General features: G+C 38.4%; 3 protein-coding genes across 6 annotated transcripts in view; 2 read left to right on the top strand and 1 right to left on the bottom strand.

The window, feature by feature from the left end:
* Positions 1 to 11501, bottom strand: part of LOC145483368 (acid phosphatase type 7-like) — a 14069-nt gene extending 2568 nt beyond the window's left edge. For 2 of the 3 annotated variants that reach the window (XM_081461873.1, XM_081461872.1), the window contains exons 1-9: positions 11361 to 11501; positions 10555 to 10773; positions 8208 to 8390; positions 6684 to 6763; positions 4655 to 4752; positions 3509 to 3571; positions 1500 to 1614; positions 1205 to 1318; positions 534 to 594 (exon numbers count right to left, since the gene is read on the bottom strand). In XM_081461873.1, coding sequence (XP_081317999.1) covers positions 534 to 594; positions 1205 to 1318; positions 1500 to 1614; positions 3509 to 3571; positions 4655 to 4752; positions 6684 to 6763; positions 8208 to 8390; positions 10555 to 10773; positions 11361 to 11466 — 1039 coding nt within the window. In that variant the 5' untranslated portion in view covers positions 11467 to 11501. Of the gene's footprint in view, positions 595 to 1204; positions 1319 to 1499; positions 1615 to 3508; positions 3572 to 4654; positions 4753 to 6683; positions 6764 to 8207; positions 8391 to 10554; positions 10774 to 11360 lie in introns of all 3 variants that reach the window. The other variant, XM_081461870.1, reaches the window with a different exon arrangement.
* LOC145484618 (uncharacterized) overlaps positions 1 to 18072 on the top strand; it is a 407604-nt gene that overhangs the window by 222317 nt on the left and 167215 nt on the right. The gene's annotated exons all lie outside the window — the stretch shown is intronic.
* LOC145484573 (leucine-rich repeat serine/threonine-protein kinase 2-like) overlaps positions 13181 to 18072 on the top strand; it is a 33067-nt gene continuing 28175 nt past the window's right edge. For both annotated transcript variants that reach the window (XM_081463155.1, XM_081463154.1), the window contains exons 1-2: positions 13181 to 14046; positions 14800 to 15905. In XM_081463155.1, coding sequence (XP_081319281.1) covers positions 14891 to 15905 — 1015 coding nt within the window. In that variant the 5' untranslated portion in view covers positions 13181 to 14046; positions 14800 to 14890. The remainder of the gene's footprint in view (positions 14047 to 14799; positions 15906 to 18072) is intronic.

Below are 18072 nucleotides of genomic sequence, written 5' to 3'. Positions count from 1 at the left end.
TAACACAGCCAGCTCATTAATATAGCCAGATTTTTGAGGTCCATTGGCAACCCGATTTTAACGGGGTCCACCTTACGGGGTTATTCACATGTTTGCTACTCATCAAGGCACACCACAGCTGACCCAAGCTCAAGTTTTAAGCAATGATGCATTATAGCTGTCACGGCAAAAATATAAAACTTAGTATATGGGAATATTTACGACCAGTTTTAGGAGGTAGTAATACTAGAAACCTCTTTAAAGGGATACACATAGCTTATCTTTCTTCCACAGTGTATTGCTTGTTGCCTGACACTGTTTCTGCTGATTTAAAGCGACTTTAGCTTCCTAGCTTTGCCAGTGTTTCTCTTTCTTTTAAATAGTTGGAAACCTCTCTAGTATCTCTAACTAGTATTTCTACCTTATGAAACCAATTGTAAATAATCCCATTTTTGCCATGATTGCCATTACCGAGATGATCATCACTCGAAGCTTGAGCTTGAGCTGCTTGTGAGCACAAAAGCTATCACATTGATCTCCGGTCTCCTCCTTACCATATTTGTAAAACAAGTCTTCCAAACCAAACAAATGTTTTGATGTGATTCCTTTGCGTATCTAAAAAATGCAATAAAAGAAGAGTTAACTGGACTTGATTAAGGCGGCTGGAAACAGTTTCCAGCACTTTCCCAACAGCTACACGAGCATCAATACCACCACTCTTTATCTTTTATGGTATCACACAAATGCCCAGCAATAATTATTGGTGAACCAATAATGGTAATCTTTATGGCATAATCGATTACTGTAGCAACAGACAGTAAAATACCTCAATTTTAGCTTTAAGTGCCTTATAATTGAAAAACTAGCTCAGTGACCCCCATTTTCAATATCGAATTGTGACAAGCATAAGATCTAATGTTTTGCCAAGTTTAAATATATTCTGTGCAGGGCATTCAGAGCCACCTTAACTTTTTTGAAAACTTTTCTGTTTGACCCTACCTCACCTCCAATAACCAAGCAGGATTCACCAAGAGCAGCAAGTATAGGAATTGTGAACTAATGCTATGAAAATAAGGTTAGCTTCAGCCTGGTTTTCCTTACTGATGCAAACAGTCAACATTGAAATTTTTGCCACTTTTCACACATACTAGACTCCTTCTAGGGTAACATTTACTTGCATTGTTGATAGGAAAAACCTAGAGTAAAGAGAAGTGAAGCAACATACCACACGGTTAGTTTTGATGCAGTATTCGCCATCATTATTATCACAGTACATTGGTTTATGACCCATTGTGATAATCCATGGACGCAACTTGCGGTTTTCAGGTGACGCTGCTTCCTACAAATTTATAACGTGAAAAGACATCTATTTCATATCAACATGTTTTCTCAGCTTTGCTATTGAATTTGATGACTATTTGACATCTAGGAAATTGAAGAGGGAAAAGTCATTTTCAATTTGGAAGAAACCAGAGCAAAATCTACCAAACTGTACAGACAAATACAGTACTGTAGCTAACCTGCAGGTCTTTTTTCAGAAAATCATACTGCTGAACAATTTGTTCAATTCCATAATTTAACCAGTAGTAGACTTCTGTTGAAAAACTAATGACGTGTGCGGGCCCAATGTTCCAACTACACCAGGAAAAATAAAAGACAGTCAGAAAAGAGATACTGGTAAATGCGAAATACAGACTAAATATTAATAATGAGATATTAGAAAATATTAACTACTTACTAACTGAGAGTGAGGCCTTTACACGAAATCTCAAACTAAGACCTTGCCGTATTGACCAAGTGATAGCAAGGTCAATACGGCAAGGCCAAGGTTTAAGATTTTCCCGTAAAGACTGAACGTTCGAGGTTAATAAGTTGTTCATTATATGGCTTTTTGCTTTGTTTTTGCATGCCTGTAATCGAACTGTGGGTATTATGGAAGAATGCCCTGGAATCAGAGTGTGTGAGCCAATCAGAGTGCATGTTATATCAGCCACAAGCACAAGCCATATAATATATATCAATAATATACATGTAATATTATTATATGGCAAGATATTCTTGAGGTAAATCAGAGCATTCTGATTGGTTCTTTCTTGTCACGACCTTAGGCCAATATTATAGTATGGTCTAGTACATGGTAAAAAAGGAAAGGAATTAAATGGTTGTCACTGGCTAAAAATATGGTTATCGGACGTTTCGGCCACTACTGTTGCCTTCTTCAGCAAAAGATGGAAAATGCAAATGTTAAACGGCGTCCTGCTAGAATATGTAATAGATGTGTGATAAAACTAAATGAGCAATAGTCTCTAGAGTATTCTTAATGAGTGTAAAAATTCTTAATGCCATTGTACACGTTCGGTAGCGCTATGTGTTCGTTTATAGCGTTCCTGTCTCGCACGGAATGCCAAGCTTCAAGAATTAGTCTTTGTTTCCATACTGATGATCTGTCGACAATTTCAACGTTCTCCAAATCTATTTGGTGACCGTTGAGCATATGGTGTTTGGCCAATAAAGAGTTTTTGTCCAATGTTGCTATAGCCTTTGCGTGTTTTTTCATACGTGTTTTTAACGCGCGTGATGACTGACCAACATAAACACAGTCACAATCTTTACATTTGATCTTGTAAACAATGCCTCTGGAAGCCTCTTTCTCGATCTTGTCTTTAGGTTTTTTGAGTATGTTCGAGATTGTACGAATAGGTTTATGGGCGACCTTGATATTGAAACCTTGAAGAACGTTTGCGACTCTTTCGGAAAAACCTTTGGCGTAGGGGAGGATGACAAAACCACGATGGTCGGTATCATTCGTTTCTTGCTGTCTACTCAGTTGGCAGCCATTGTGAATGATATTTGCAGGGTAGTTATTAGTGGCAAGGGCTTTCGTTACGTTTCGTTTTTACCAATTTTTAACATGCCTGGCTACACACCGAACATTTTGGTCTAGTACATGTATTGCCCTTGCACTCAGTTAGTAAGCTCAGGACCCCCAGTGGCACATGTGCCAGGGCTTCGAGAATCAGGTCTATCAATAAATAAGAGATCACTGGCCTACATAATGCCTGACTTTTCATTTTCAGGTGAATAAATCTGTGACACAACTGATGACAGTTCACTAAGGTCTTTCATTTTACATTTGCAGTGTATACACTCAACAAGTGAATAACATGTATATTCCAAAGGATGATTTCACTTGGACTTTCAAAACCTGAGCACTATATATCTGGCTTGATCAGACATATAGAAAATATGACCATTTCCTCAACTCGTATGCATTTTACATTGTTAGCTCAAGGCTGTGGTCTAAGAAAAATTTTGATGAGCCCAAAGGTTCCTTACCATAAAATACTGGGTACCCAGCGCTCAAGCTTATACGGCAAAAGTGAGTTTTTCTAGTCACCCAAAGTCAAAAGTTAGTCGCCTGTGGCACTCAGGTGCTTCTAGAGCACACCACTGTAGCTATATATAAACTAGTACATGTACTCCTTGCAACTGATTGTATTAGGCTCATTTATGAAAGTTTCATCCTTACCTGTAAAAGATACTTTCTGTGTTTCCTGGCATTGAAAACCTGTTTCTGTAGTTTGAGAAGTTGCTGGAAGGAAAATTATTCAATGTGTTTTTCAGATTATAATGTACATGTATTCAGGTGAGATGCAGTATGTTGGCCTAATGGCTTAGCCATGTTAGATTGAGAAGTCCTGTATTAACTATTCCCTCTGAAGCTTGTGAATTTAAATGATCCCTGTTCACTTAAAGAGCTAAACAAGGTGTGTTGTGGTTCACCAACCTCGATTCTGGTGTAAAATTAAACAAAAATTGAGTAAATCAAAGGATGAAAACCCTCTGGAATAAATAAATGCAAATGGACATCAATTATTACAGCCATTGGTCATAAATTAATAACCTACATGTACATCGCATGTGCCATGCTATGAATTATATCAAATATGATAAATTTTATCATTCAATGCACTTTTTCTTCCTTCCATTGGACGAGAGCCCACCACCTGACCTGCATATAACTGCGTACAAATTTGTGATCTGCTGATGTGTAGAACTGTCATGTTTTTCAAGTGAAAAATAAAAGATCGCTTACCTGAGCTGTCAGAGAGTGATTTAAATATGAAAACAAACTTAGTGATCGCCTTCAGCTGTGGCAATTAATCTGCTCGGCACTGACAAATCACGACATTTTGCTCAACCTCGTTCAATAATTGATCATTATTTAGGTTAATATTAGGCGAATATTAAGTTAAAAGCTGGCATTTCAGCATCACCGTGACACCATTCTCAACTGAAGGCAAAGTGAATAAATAATGCAAAGATATGATTTCTATACATTCAAGAAAACTTAAACCATCCCTTAATGTGCAAATGGACTCGATTCGAGCAAAGGTATTCACTTGGAGAACTCATAATCCCTTGTTATTATGCTAATTTGTAGAGACTGAATAGAAATCAAATCTTTGCATTATTTATTCACTTTACCTTGAGAATGGTGTCACGATGACGCTGAAACGTCGGCTTTTAACGTTAATATTCACCTGCTTGTGTTTTAAGAAATCGATATTGATCAATATTATTAATGTTATTTAATAATTAAATGGTTGCAATGGGATCTGGATGAACATTTTATGGGATGGACAAAATAAATTTCAAGCATCAAGAAACTTACTAAGCTTGTTCATGATTTCCTGGACACGTCATGTATGGTACATAGGCAGCAATTGTCTGAATTTGATTCATGAAGTCATCACCTACCCGTGCATTATCCTGTTGGTATAAAAACAATAAAAAACGTTAACCCTCCTGTGTTACATTTATCCCTTACAAAACTTTGGAGTGTCAACTGTTTGTATGGGTCAAGAGACAAAGTTATGGCAAATACATTTTGACAAGCAGGTCAAACAAAATTTCATCTTTTTGGACAGAATTAATTATTTCTTAATCTACTTTTCTTAAGCAGCATTGCAGATTTAGTTATTTTCATTTTTTCCTTTCTTTGCTTGTTTCACACTTTGGATCAATTAATTTTTCCATCCTTTTTTAACTTGCTGGAATCCAATATGGCCAACTTAACAACATGTGACATTGCATATTACATATTTATAAAAAATTAATGATTTTGATATGTAAACAATAGACTCCATTTAGCACAGAAATATGCTCTGATATTTGTCCATGGACATTATCTGTTCTGAGAGGCAAACAGGCTTTGAGGAACAGATCATGTCCAAGGACAAATATTCAAGCATATTTTTGCACCAAATTGAGGCTATTGTGTTTATTATTCTTCAAATATTTTTCCTTTTCAAAATTGGGGAATATCACTTGGATATTCACAGTTTTTGCTGGGGAATATTCCGTCACATGATGCATTTAGACCAAGTGCCCGTGAACGAAAATATCTGATCGATTAGAAGTCTCATTATTCATTTAGAAAAACCCAGGGGGGGGGGGGGGGTCCATTCCCTCCCCACCTCCCCTGTAACATGGTGGGGGATGAGTTTGTGTTTTGTCCAAGGGTCAAACCTGTATTTGAACAGCAAAAGTGTAAAACACAGAATGATTATCATGTAAAACATACAAATTTGGAAAAGTTGAAAATTAAAATGTGTAGTTCCAGAGAATATTCATACCCTGACCACAGAGGGAATTTCACATAAGCCCCCACTCCTCCTCCTCCTCCCCCCCGGAATTTCCATATTTTGAATAAAAAAGTAACCCCTTCCCCCCACCCCTTAAGCATTTCCACTAGTATTTCGTACACCCCCCATACCCTCTGGAAAAAATAGCTTTGACAAGAAAGTGTGTTAAAGCTAAAGTAAACACTCCAAACACTTAGCCGTCTGCACTGCATGTCGTTGTTGTTTTGATATTTTCAATCGATCGTAACATGTTCACCCAAAGAAAACATACAGCAATTTATTTTAAAATGCTATAAAAGAAAATAAATAAAATGGTTACTTGTCAAATTACCTTCCTATACGACTAATTTCCGTTGAAGGACTGATAAGATGAGTGTGGATGAAATTGACACCATGCTTTTAACATGAACATGATTGCTAACTTACTCGAGATGAAACCCAATTCTACAGTAGTATTATATACAAATGGACAGAGATGAACATGAGATGAACAAGAGTAAGAAATTCTCAAGTTTGTGAAATCGTTTTATCGTTTCTACCTTTATAAAGAAACTAATTTTCACGAATGAAATCGACTGCCTCTCGACAGTTGTAGGACCAATGCATAACCAAAATAGGCTAGTCACCGGCGCTTTCAGTCCACAAGGTGAGTCCATGTGGACTGGTGACAAGTAATGGCGGTCATTTCCACGCAACAGCACGTTCTTGGCATTTGTAAGCTTCCAAAGTAGTTTTTGATGAAAGAAAAATTAATATATTTCAAATATAGTGGGATTCAAACACAAGTATGAAAGATCTACTTAGTACGTAAGAAAGGATTTTTGAACAGCCAGATCAATACTTGAATCCGTATTGAATCGAAAGACACCTGGAAACTAAATCGATATTCCAGCCCCCCTACCCCGGAATTTCCTGGATCTTTGACCCCTCATCCTCATCCCCTCCAGAATTTCCAATTGCCTTTCTGGAACCACACAATAAGTAATTAGTAAGGGTTCTTTTGATTTGAAAAAAAAAAAAAGGAAGTGTGAATTTTTTTCAAGTAACTGCACATACCGGTATGTAACATTGAAACCAAATTAAAATTGTAATGCAAGATTTGAGACTTACATAATCCATATTGTAAGCGAAGTCACCTGAAAAAAAAAAAAAGTTGGAATGGACTCCTTCAGTTACTAATTGTTAACAGTAAAAATTATTTTTCTTGATTTTGTATGCATATCAAAATACCCCATGAGATGAAGAATATGACAAAATAATATCTCACACAAAATTACAGTTGCAATTTAACCAGCCGTAAAAAGAAATCATTGGAACCAAAGAAGTGTTCCTTCACAGGGAGAGCAGGATGTGTCCATGTACACAGATGAGTAGCTCTGGGAATCCAAAAAAAATCTATTTTTATCTATATAAATGTATTAGGCAAAAAAATGTCCTTAATAATTAAGTTGCCTGCCTTGACAGTTTCTAGTCTTTTATTTTTATCAAACCAACTAACAGCTATCCCTGGGCCAAAGGTTGACATTGAAAAAACATAATTGCTAAATTTATGATTACAAAACTCCATGTTTTGCCTTATGAAATTGTTCCCTCACAAACTTGGGAAATGGCATTTCCAATCCCATAAAATTTATATATTTTCATGTTTGGGAAAGGAGCACGTTCCCTAAACCTTCTAACTGCTTGTGTCTTCTGCACTCAGTTAACTTTCTCATCAGTGCATGCTTCATGAAAAATGCATGCCACACCCCTGCTTCAGGAATAGTGTTGACACCTGTCTACCTACAGTCTAGAGATGTCTGTTAGCAGCAGTGCAACTGATTTTTTTTTTTTTTTTTTTTTTTACTTACGATAGTGCAGTACTTCGTAAAGAACTCTTGCTGTTACAGTGCCGCTCAGAACTAAGCAAACATCCAACGCGTGTTCTTAACATGAAGGGTTAAAAGCGCACTCGCGTTTTGCTGCATTAGACTGCGTTAGGACTTCGCATTATAACGCATTAAAGTAAACATATTAGTACGTATGAGCTTTGTTATTGTTCGCTTATTTTGCTACTGTGTGAAAGGAAGTTAACGACCTTTTCTACAGATAACATTCAGTATGAATATGATGTGTTTTCAAGGAGCAGAGAAGTTCTAATTCTTCTGTACCAGCTGAATATAGCCCTGTGTATAGTGGCGGTTACATACAGACCATTTTGTTCTGTCTGTCTGGATTCATCCAACTTACAAATAAATTGATTTGCATTTCAAAAAATCAACATATAGGCTAATGGTGTACATTCATTGTATGTCATGTGAGGCATTACATGTAGACATCAGCTACAAACTACATATTTGCTCATAAGAAAGCAAGTCTAACTGTTAGTATGTGTAACGCTGCAATAACAACCTGTTCACCACATGTACATGTAGCAATTACTAAACAGGAATTACACTGTAAAATTTATGTGGGACTTTTGGTCACTAAACTAAGTTACAGTATACATGTTCTTGCCACTGAGATTTGACAATATCTGTGAATCATCCTAGGCCACTGAAAGTATAACCAAAAAATATATATTTATTTGTCAAAACTTACCAACATGAAGAACAGCATCATATAATCCATTCTGTGCGTCCTCTTGTAGATAGCTTATAGATTTAGCATTGACACTTCCTAGATCTCCATAAAAAGCTATCCTTGGACTCCAGTCCTCACCAAACTTTAGGGCAAAAAAGTGATACAATCCACTCCAGCCATCATATCCACCAACATGGTAGTCTACGAATTAGACATTACATCCATACATGAAGATTTTTACAATTTAAATTCCACCTTTTCTCCTTTAATTAGTTTTACATACTTTTGATTGAGAAGATCTATATATCAAAACACTCAAGACCAGGTTTGACAACATTTTCAAACACGTCAAAGTTCGTCACAAATATATTATACAAAATTGTTGGACTTTACAATTTCAGACATTTCTTTCAGACATTTCATTTTTGGACACTTGTTATCTCATTTCAGACAAATTCCGGACAACAATTTCGAACACCTTGCTGAAACATAGCCAAAGCCAATTTACACCTAGAAAACACCACTTAGACTGGAACAGCATTAAAATATGATAGTTTTACTGGCAGCACCCTCAAGGTTTACAGTTTGCTCCATAAACTCCGGCTTAGAGTAAACTGAGAGCTTTTGAGCTACTTCAAAGTTTTATACTGTGCTGCAAATATTTCAGACGCTAAAATTTTGGGCCCTCAAATATTTCAGACGGTTTTATTTTCAGACACGTTTTTGTCTGAAATTAAAATCATTCGAAATGTTTTTGCAAGTAATGTACTCTGCTGCAAGTCGTATTTTCGACTCTCTTCTCAATGTTTCAATATGTGGTCAAACATGGTCTTTCGTGTTTGACATAGCTTTTTAACTCATGCTACTTTATAAGTTAGAATACAAGAATAATAAGAATACAAGTATTAAACCATGGAAACTATTCATTTACTGTAACAGCTTAGTCTAGATAGCGATCTAATCAAAGTTATCATGTACTTTTGTAATATATGCTATATGTATAGCCCTTGTTTTGTCTATTGATCAGTAGTACTAATTATATCACAAGCCAAGAATGCTACATGCTCTGACTAGTCATTGTGCAAGTCTCACGCCAATGTTTGGAAACCTGATGAAACAGTGTCTCTCATAAAAAGCAATGTAGTTCGTATAGTGTGATCATCCGGGTGAATGTAGTTCTAAAAAGACCTGTTGTTGGTGACCGTTGTTCGAAAACCTGAGCGGAAGTCATCTTCAGAGTCAAGTGAATAGTGTTTGTCGGTCGATGATGATACTGTATAAGTCTGGTCCATTGAATGATATTGATCAGTATACATGTAGCCATGATGGTATTGGCTGAAAGACTCGTGTGTGTCTTAGGAACAATGTGTTAGGAAATTGAATGAAAAACAATCTTGAGTCTGATATATTATTTAAGAATTCTGGATCAAGCTAAACGGTCCATAGAGGTGACGCTTATCCTGGTTTTGTAGCATTAGGGGAGTAGATTATTTCTACTAACCTCGGTTGGTTAGCAAGTCCATCGCAGGGTTAACCCTGTCTTGTAGATAATTATCAGACAGTATTTACACTTCATGTCAATGTCTTCAATGGGACAAAGTTAACAGGGGCAGGGGGGAATTATTGGAAGAAGTGCATATTAGAATAGAGGTGCCTATAACAAAATGAAACTCTGACAACAGTGGAAGCAGTGGAAGCACTTACTAGAAAGGTGGCATTTCTTGCAGAGAGCTATGCCACTCCTAATCTTTCCCTATCCTTCACCATTCTTGTCTGAACTATTGCTAACTCTTTCATTTGATGATTTCCTACTCTGGCGAACTATTGATTCAAGGTCTCTAACAATTTGAAGGTAATTTGTACATCAAGACACAGTCAGAGATGTCATTAAGGGCTGGGCACTAGGAAACCTGACCAGCTGTGAGAATGACTTTGCCATCTGATATGACATCTTTGGGAATTCTTATTTCTTGCATTGAAATCTTCAATTCAAACAGTTGTACCTGCCTGTGAAAACAATTTGCCTTCTTCTTGAAAACCTTAATGAAACCTTCATCGCCAGTCCTTTACATATTTTTTTAAAAGATTGCAGACCATCACATCTACAATAAAGCAAGAAGCCGGCTTGCAAGAGGAGTGTGCATTTATTTAAAAAAAAAAAGCCTGCTTGGGATAAAACCAGAGAGTTTATAACAATGAGCAGTGAGCCATGTGAGGGTCTAGTTAGTGCTGACAAATTTATGTGATTGCTATGTCCTCATAAGACTTCCTTGAAGTTCACAAATTCTAAATTTATTTTATTCCAACTTGAGTCACAGATTTTAGAGATGTACAGATGAACAACTCAATGAGTACATTTACATACCATATCTTTGACCAGGAACCAGTCCTGTCAGTTTCACCCTGTGGATATACAACACCCGATGTTCTGATCCGCCGTCAGTAAATTTAGTAACACCACCAGACGCTTGTAATGTCAGAGGAAAACCAGCTTTGTTGTATTCCACAATAGTGTAGTTTGTATATGCTACTGTCACCCATGTGACCATCATCTCTGTGGGTTCTCCTGCAAGTGACAACACATCTATGTTAATAACAGAAGCAACTGCTTCAAAATTATCTAACAGATGATCTTCCAAGTTTTACTTTGCCCGTCATATAGCAGAGAATTTAAATGCGACCAGTGAAGGGGGAGTGAGCTGACTGTTATGGTTAATCTGGGGTATTAGAGAGGCTGAGAACAGTCTATTACATAACAATAACTATGTACCTACCGCTGTAGCTCAAACTCTCATACAGTCTATTTGTAAATATCGCTTTCAAATCGCATTCATGAGCTTAAATTGTATTTTAAGAGAGAATTCTTTGACCACAGTACATCCTTCTTTTAAAAAGAAAGATCAACTAACGATTCTCAACGCTTAAAATCGAGCTGACTTCGGCAATCGGCAGATTTAAGAAATAATAAAGTAAGCTTGCATGTAGGCTTACATGTATTTCCGTGGTAGCGAAAAAACAACCGAAAAAAAAAACTCACTTTACAGACTTGATTATCTAAAGTTCATTAGCAGATACAGAATTTTCAATTTATACAACTAAGTGTAATGGCTGGTCTGTTCCAAGATTCGTGTTTTCATTATTTCACGGTTTTAAAACTATTTCTTTCCCTACCTGTAGCTGAAATATGAATTTGCTCGCGCTGGGGATCAGCTCCACAACAGATATGTAGAGAACATACCAAAACGAACAGCGCAACCTTCCACAAGCTCGACGCCATGTCTATTTTGCCGACCGCTGCTTCCCGCTGCTATTTTTTTGTTGTTTCTCCGCACGCACGGTGGGTCTGGGTATTTGTCACGTGTAATGGATTTGACTGTTGGAGCTGTGCACTAAGTCACGCCACCTGACGTGACTGGAGCTTTTTTGTGGTCGTCAAAACTAGATTAACTGGCAGTCAGGCAAGGACTTTATGCGGACTTAACATGCATAACTGGGAGAAGTTATGGTAGCCAACTTTGTGTACATTGTACATTGTTCGACCGGTCTGTTTTTTGCGGGCGTTTTTTTTTTTACTTAAAAATGCACATGATGTTGATTGATCTTTGTTTATGTGGTCCATGTTCGGAGTCTCCCAGAGCCCTGGGTAGGACATCAAGTTGAGCACGGGCGGTTCTTCACTAGCAGGGCAGGGCTCGGTCGACTTGTAGTCCAACGTATATAGGGGTACGTTTGACCACACCCATCAAAGATACCATCAACAGGCCACGATATGTCAAAAGTGGAGTCACTCATGTACAAGGTCTTGAACATGTTCTCAGTGAACATTAGGAATGGCGCTCGAAATCTAGTAGTTGCTCCATAAGGTATCTTTGCAAATCTGCAAAACAGTTTGCATATCAAAACCTGGATTTATAGAGCAGAGCTAACGTAAATTACTTCCTCGCAATAGCTAAACAACATAAACTCTGCTTTTGAAATGTTATATTTTTAATACTAGTGCTCCATCGCTTCGAGTCTCCTTCACGTTTTAACTTTGAGCCTCCGACTTCACAGAAGGAACGAACCTTTTTCTTCGGCCAGCCTGGAAATTGTTTCAGAAAGGCCAGTTATAGACACCTGACAAAACCTGAAAATAAGGGCTGCCAAAGAACCAAATAAATCAAAACTTTGTCTTTCGGTCTAACTCAGAGATCCCCGTCGCAAACTACACGCAGTTGACGAAACATTTATTTCCGGGAAAAAAATTATGAACTTCAAAATATTTTATAGACTCGTAACGATTCCCCTTCCCCCTTCTTTTTTTACCGTTAGTGTCAGTGAAAGATTATTTTCTTCGAAAAGCCTCTTTGCGGAAAGTCAATAAGTTTAAGAGATATATCTACAATCGAACCCCTACTAAACAGTCATCTATTAGCGGAGATTAACCTAAAAATTCTGTGAAAAAAAATTCGAATTTTTGTTTTTACCGGAATTTCAATCTTAAGGTAAAGTTATATTGTGAAAATTGCTTTTACGGTAAGTTCAAGGCTCGTTTTCTCCGAATTAATGAGTCATTTTTGCCTTTGAGGAAAGATACCTTGAGAAGGATTTGAAATTTTCAGGATTTGTTGTTCTAAGTAAGTTTTGTGCTTTAAGCATAGAACTTTTCCATCCAGTACATTTTGTCGAAGCTATGCATTGAAACGTGTGCTGGATTTTCTGTATCAGATTTAACTGGTCACCATTTCGTGTGTTTTAAACTTTTCAAAAATCTCTGTGCTTAAACTAGTGAGCTATTTGTATTCTGTTAAAATATGTAAAAAATATTCATTTTGATCAGCTCTTGTAGGAGTTATCTTTTCTCAAGTAAGCCCTGGCATTCCCCAGCTAGTGGCAGATTTAATCACCCGGTGTCATGTTACAATGCAGGTCTAGGGCACAATTTTTTTTTTTTTTTTCATAATCTTTGGTCTTTGATCTAAAAATGTATAGTTTGCCATGGTTTGGAGTTAAATTTTAGCCACGAGAAAAGTTTTAAAAAATCGTGCGTTTTTAGGTGAACTCCCGCCTTAACGGCCACTCCCTATTAGGTGGCCAGTAATCAAAGTGCCAATGATGGCTTTTATATTGCTTTTACCCCCTTACGAAACGGCTACTATCCATTTTCCCGACGGTGGCCGCTAAATAGGGGTTGAACTGACGTAAATGTATGCATCGGTATTAATATTTCCGAGAACCAGAACACCAGAGTGTTGCGTGATGAGCTAAAATAGGTACTGTTTCTTTAAGCGGGCTTCCAACGAGCAACAAAAAAACTCGCCGATGCAAGATCTCTTTTTGTGCATCGATTTTTTTCTACCCGGCCGTGTAATTGGCGTGTTCCCACTAAGTGGTAGGTTCCTGACGGTGTGACGTGGTGTTCTACTGACCTCTACTATCTTGTACCCCGTGGACTGAATTCGGAGTTTCCACCATAAAGTAATTGGTGTAATTGTGACAAATAAACAGGTTACCCACGGCTGGGCAGCCGTTAGGGTTTCGCACTTCGTCGAACAACTAGCTGTACAGGTCCAAGTATATTTCCGGTTGAAACTGGTGGATCAAAGACCCGTCATTCTAAGTAATTTCACACCTTCAAAATTTTCGCCAGTATAGATTATTAGATATCATGTACTCTCTCCTCTTCAGGCCTATTGGGTACGCATTACGGACCTTTGGTAGGTGATTAGCTCCTTTGGGGGAAGGCGTTCGCCCTACCCTGCCAGTCCTAGCTTGTTTTATTGTTCGCTACCGTCATGCAACTCGCGCTCGTTGAGGTAAGCTATTTCCGCTTTTAATAGTGCATCATCGGTGAACTGATAAGAGACGGACCTCCAAGGTAAGAAACTATGACACGATCAATTTTGTCATAAGTTTTATATGGAAGTAGATAAATAAGACATCATTACCTAGAACCGTTAGATCAACTCAGTTATGAGCAAGCGCTGATCGGCCGGCCTGAAAATTAAAAATTCATGCGTGAACGGGACTCGCACATGACCACTGCAATACTGGTGTAGTACTCTAACCAAATGAGCTGTCAATCGATAAACTGGGAGCTGGTGACGTGGTGAGTGCATAATATAACTGCACATGAAGTATATGAGTACGTATGTGACTGTATGAAAAAATCCTTTCTCGAACAGCGGCTGGTAACGAGCCTACCGCCTCTGAGAGATCACAGGCACTGTAAAGGCAGTTGTTCAAATTTATGATCTTTCATATATTCACCTCCATATCTTAACCATCTAAGAAAAGACAAAGCCGGATGCAAAACGCTAAAAAGCTGTCAGTTTACTAACTTAAAGAAGGTCACCGTGCTGAGATCGTTCCTATCACGCCGAAACCGTTTTGACGATGTCACGCAATATCAACAATTGTTTCGTATTTTTCACATAAACAAAAAACCGCCTCCATAAATCAATTATTTAGCACGCCGAATTTTGTAAAAATGCGAAGACTCATAAGATATGCGTTGAATTTTCGCCAGCTGGCGTAATTACTCAGTCCCACAAGCCTTTGAGCTGTGAATCTTAACGGAGGATAAATAGGGGTGATTTATTATTTTATTTTCTTATTTTATTTTACGTAGAGATCCCGATGAAGGACACGCGATTTGCTTTAGGAACAATGATTTTCTGACCTGAGGTGAACCTCATATTATTCCGAAGCTAACTAATACAATGGCGGCGGCGCCAGACCCACATGAAGTGTTCCGTTCAACAACTGGAAAAGCCAATTTTCACCGCGTTACACGACTTCTAATAAGTGGAGGCACAACACTATTGAGGGAAATTTTTGACCTCATATATCCCCCGAGTAGTCTACCAACGATATTGAAAAATCCAGCCACAGAGAAGCAACTCAGATCTGCAAAGCTATCTAAGCCTCAGTGGGACTGTCTTTACCCATCCCCAGGGGCGTACGGCCGGTCAACAGATTTCGACGTTACCTTGCTCTTCAGGTTGCTAAGGACAATATGCAACCTGACCCCTCCTGTATTAGGGTGGGATGCTCTACCAGCACCTACAGACTGCAGCTTACCCGATGATTTGGCGAGAATTAAATATTATCGCAACTCAATATACGGTCACGTGAACCAAAACATGGAGATAACCAATGGCGCGTTTCCTCTCCTTTGGCGGGAAATTAGCGGTGCCCTTGTGCGAGTCGCGGGACACATCAGCCGTGCAAAGAAGATGGAATGGCAAAAAGCCATTGATAAGTTTTTAACGGATCCCCTCACAGCAGAAGACGAAAGAAACATCCAGGAACTGCTGAAGTGGTACGAAAACGACACAGAAGTGAAGAAATCTGTGATGGAACTGAAAAACGCAGCTCAAGAAGGGATGGAACGTTTGGAAATTAGTTTACAAGGTATTCAGGAAGTACTTGAAGTTGAGGCAAGCTCTGTTACAGAGAACGTCAAGTGCTTAGGGAGAGAAGTGCGAGAGAGAACACGGGACCTCAGAGAACAGTTAGCAACCGAAATGAAAAACACAACTCAAGCAGTCCAACAAAGAATTGGAGGTTTGGAAACAAGTCTAAAGGCTGCCCACGATGGGCTAGAAGACAAAACACTCTCAATAGAGACAACAGTTCGGGAGGAAGCTCAAAACATTAAAGATCAGCTTGGAACGGTACAACAATCGATAGAAAGGCTCGGTTCCTCAGCTGAGAGCTCTCAAGCCGATGGAGGTTAGCTAAACAGTACTGTACCCTTCTTTGTTTGAAAAATTGATGACAAATTAATGTTTTACAATTTTAAGTTTAGAATTTATATCTGTTGCAGCAGTTGTTGAATAATATGACTCACACGCAGTTATTCCTCCCTCGACGTCCTCGACAATTGCAGGGGAAAATATGTTTGACTAACCGTTTTGTGAATCGTGGGTTCCAGAAAACAACAACAACAACAATAGTTTCACCCCAGATTTAACAGAGAAGAAGAATTTACTATTTTGTTTACATCATTCGGTCAGGGACACAAACACACACACAAAATAACAAATTTAAGTCACACATACATTCAAATTGAAATAAACAAGACAAACAACAAAGTTAAGCTAACCAGTAGACTAAAATTCGTACATTGCAAAGCAGTATCTTTGTCCAGGAAGGGCGATGTACAAATAACAAACACTCTAAATGGTTCCTGTTCTTCCTGTTAGTCAAGATTTGAAGTGATTGGTACAGGCGATATAGATGACATAGTAGACGAGCAAGAACTAAAGAACAACTGGGACGGTTATGAAATAACCTTACTGGGGCCGGGCTTACTGAGAGAAAATCAGCCCTCAATGACCTCTTTGTGCTAAGTCCTCACTGCAAAGCACCGAGTTGTAGCGTTTAATACACCAGCCAACCGCGAGCCCAGGTCAACCTCGAGTCACGAGTCAACATCGAGTTAAGGCGGCGAAATACCTGATACAAAAACCCTCAACCTGTCGCGCAACATTGTTTCGTTGCTAGTTTTGGGTCGATGTTTCGCGTTTTTCACATTGCGTGATCAACTTGTCGCGCAACAAAAACATGCGTTGCGGGTTGTAGAAAGTTATTGCGAAAAGTAGAGCGCGGGTCTACTTTGAGCAACAAATTTGGGCTTTGTTGCTCGTTTTTCATCAAACTCACAACTTGTGACGCAACAAATTTGTTCATGCTCATGCAAATCAACCAATCAGCCTGCTGCATTTCTTCAACCCGCAACAAAAGTTGATCACGCAAGGTGAAAAACGCGGAACATCGACCCAAAACTTGTAACGAAACAATGTTGCGCGACAAACTGCGGGTTTTTGCATCTCATATTTCGCCGCCTTTAACCACGAGTGAAACCAATTTAGATTGTAGGAACCTGAAATATATGAATATAGATTGTCTTAGCAGTTAACAACGGGGCATTTTATAACAGGCTCACCTCGGTCGCGGCGGGGTGACAGGCCTACACAACACCTATCAGGAGTACCCAACGACACTTTAACTGGAAATTTAATATGTGACTTTCCAAGTACTGATTCTGTGCTCCCACGTCAATTACCATTAATAAGCAACTTTCCTGGGAAAAAAATATCCGCTCTTCACTGCTAGCAAGATCGACTTTATTTCATAAACTCCCAGCCAGACATAATGAAAATTTTGAATACCGAGCTAGAAAAATGGCAATTAGCCAAGTAGCCAGCCAGCAGTAAAGAGTAACATTTTAAATGCCAGCAAGGCAATTATAGGCGAAAAAATGTTCTGGCCAGCGTTTTGACCTAGATTAAACATAGGCACGCAAGACGTGCAAGAGTTATTTTTTTCTGTGAAGTTTTGTAGATAGAAGCATTCATGGTACAGTAATGATTTGGTTAATTTGACAAGTTTTTTTGGTTGCGATGTTACATCGGTCATGGTAAGATAGCTAAATAGTAAGCCATAAAATGTTTGACTGAACAAACTACAGTAATCTGACATGTCTCCAGATCAATGTAGTTATCATCTTATTTTCTAACGGGCAATTTGATTCGCTCTTTGATACAACCCGCACTGTGATTGGTGTGACACCCGCACATGCATAACTCCCTCGCTCACCGATCACATAACCCTTCCAACCCCCAAGAGAAATTTTTGCTCAAAAATACTCAAGTTAATTTAGAGACTTTTTCGCATTTTACACAAGTCGTAAGTTTACCTTTTTACACAACACAACACAACACAACACAACTTCACCGAAAATAGAAAGAAAGAGAAAAAAAAATCTCTGACACGTTGAAAGTCTGATTTAATTAAATGCACTTTAACTTGGTGCCACGCAGTCTTCAAAGAACATTTGAACAGTTTTCATACTTTTTCCCTTAAAAAATATCGGGCTGAAATGAATGTCATCAAA

Source organism: Orbicella franksi, chromosome 4 (assembly GCF_964199315.1).
Source record: "Orbicella franksi chromosome 4, jaOrbFran1.1, whole genome shotgun sequence".
NCBI classification, from domain to species: domain Eukaryota; kingdom Metazoa; phylum Cnidaria; class Anthozoa; order Scleractinia; family Merulinidae; genus Orbicella; species Orbicella franksi.
This window is presented reverse-complemented; position numbering and strand designations above follow the sequence as displayed.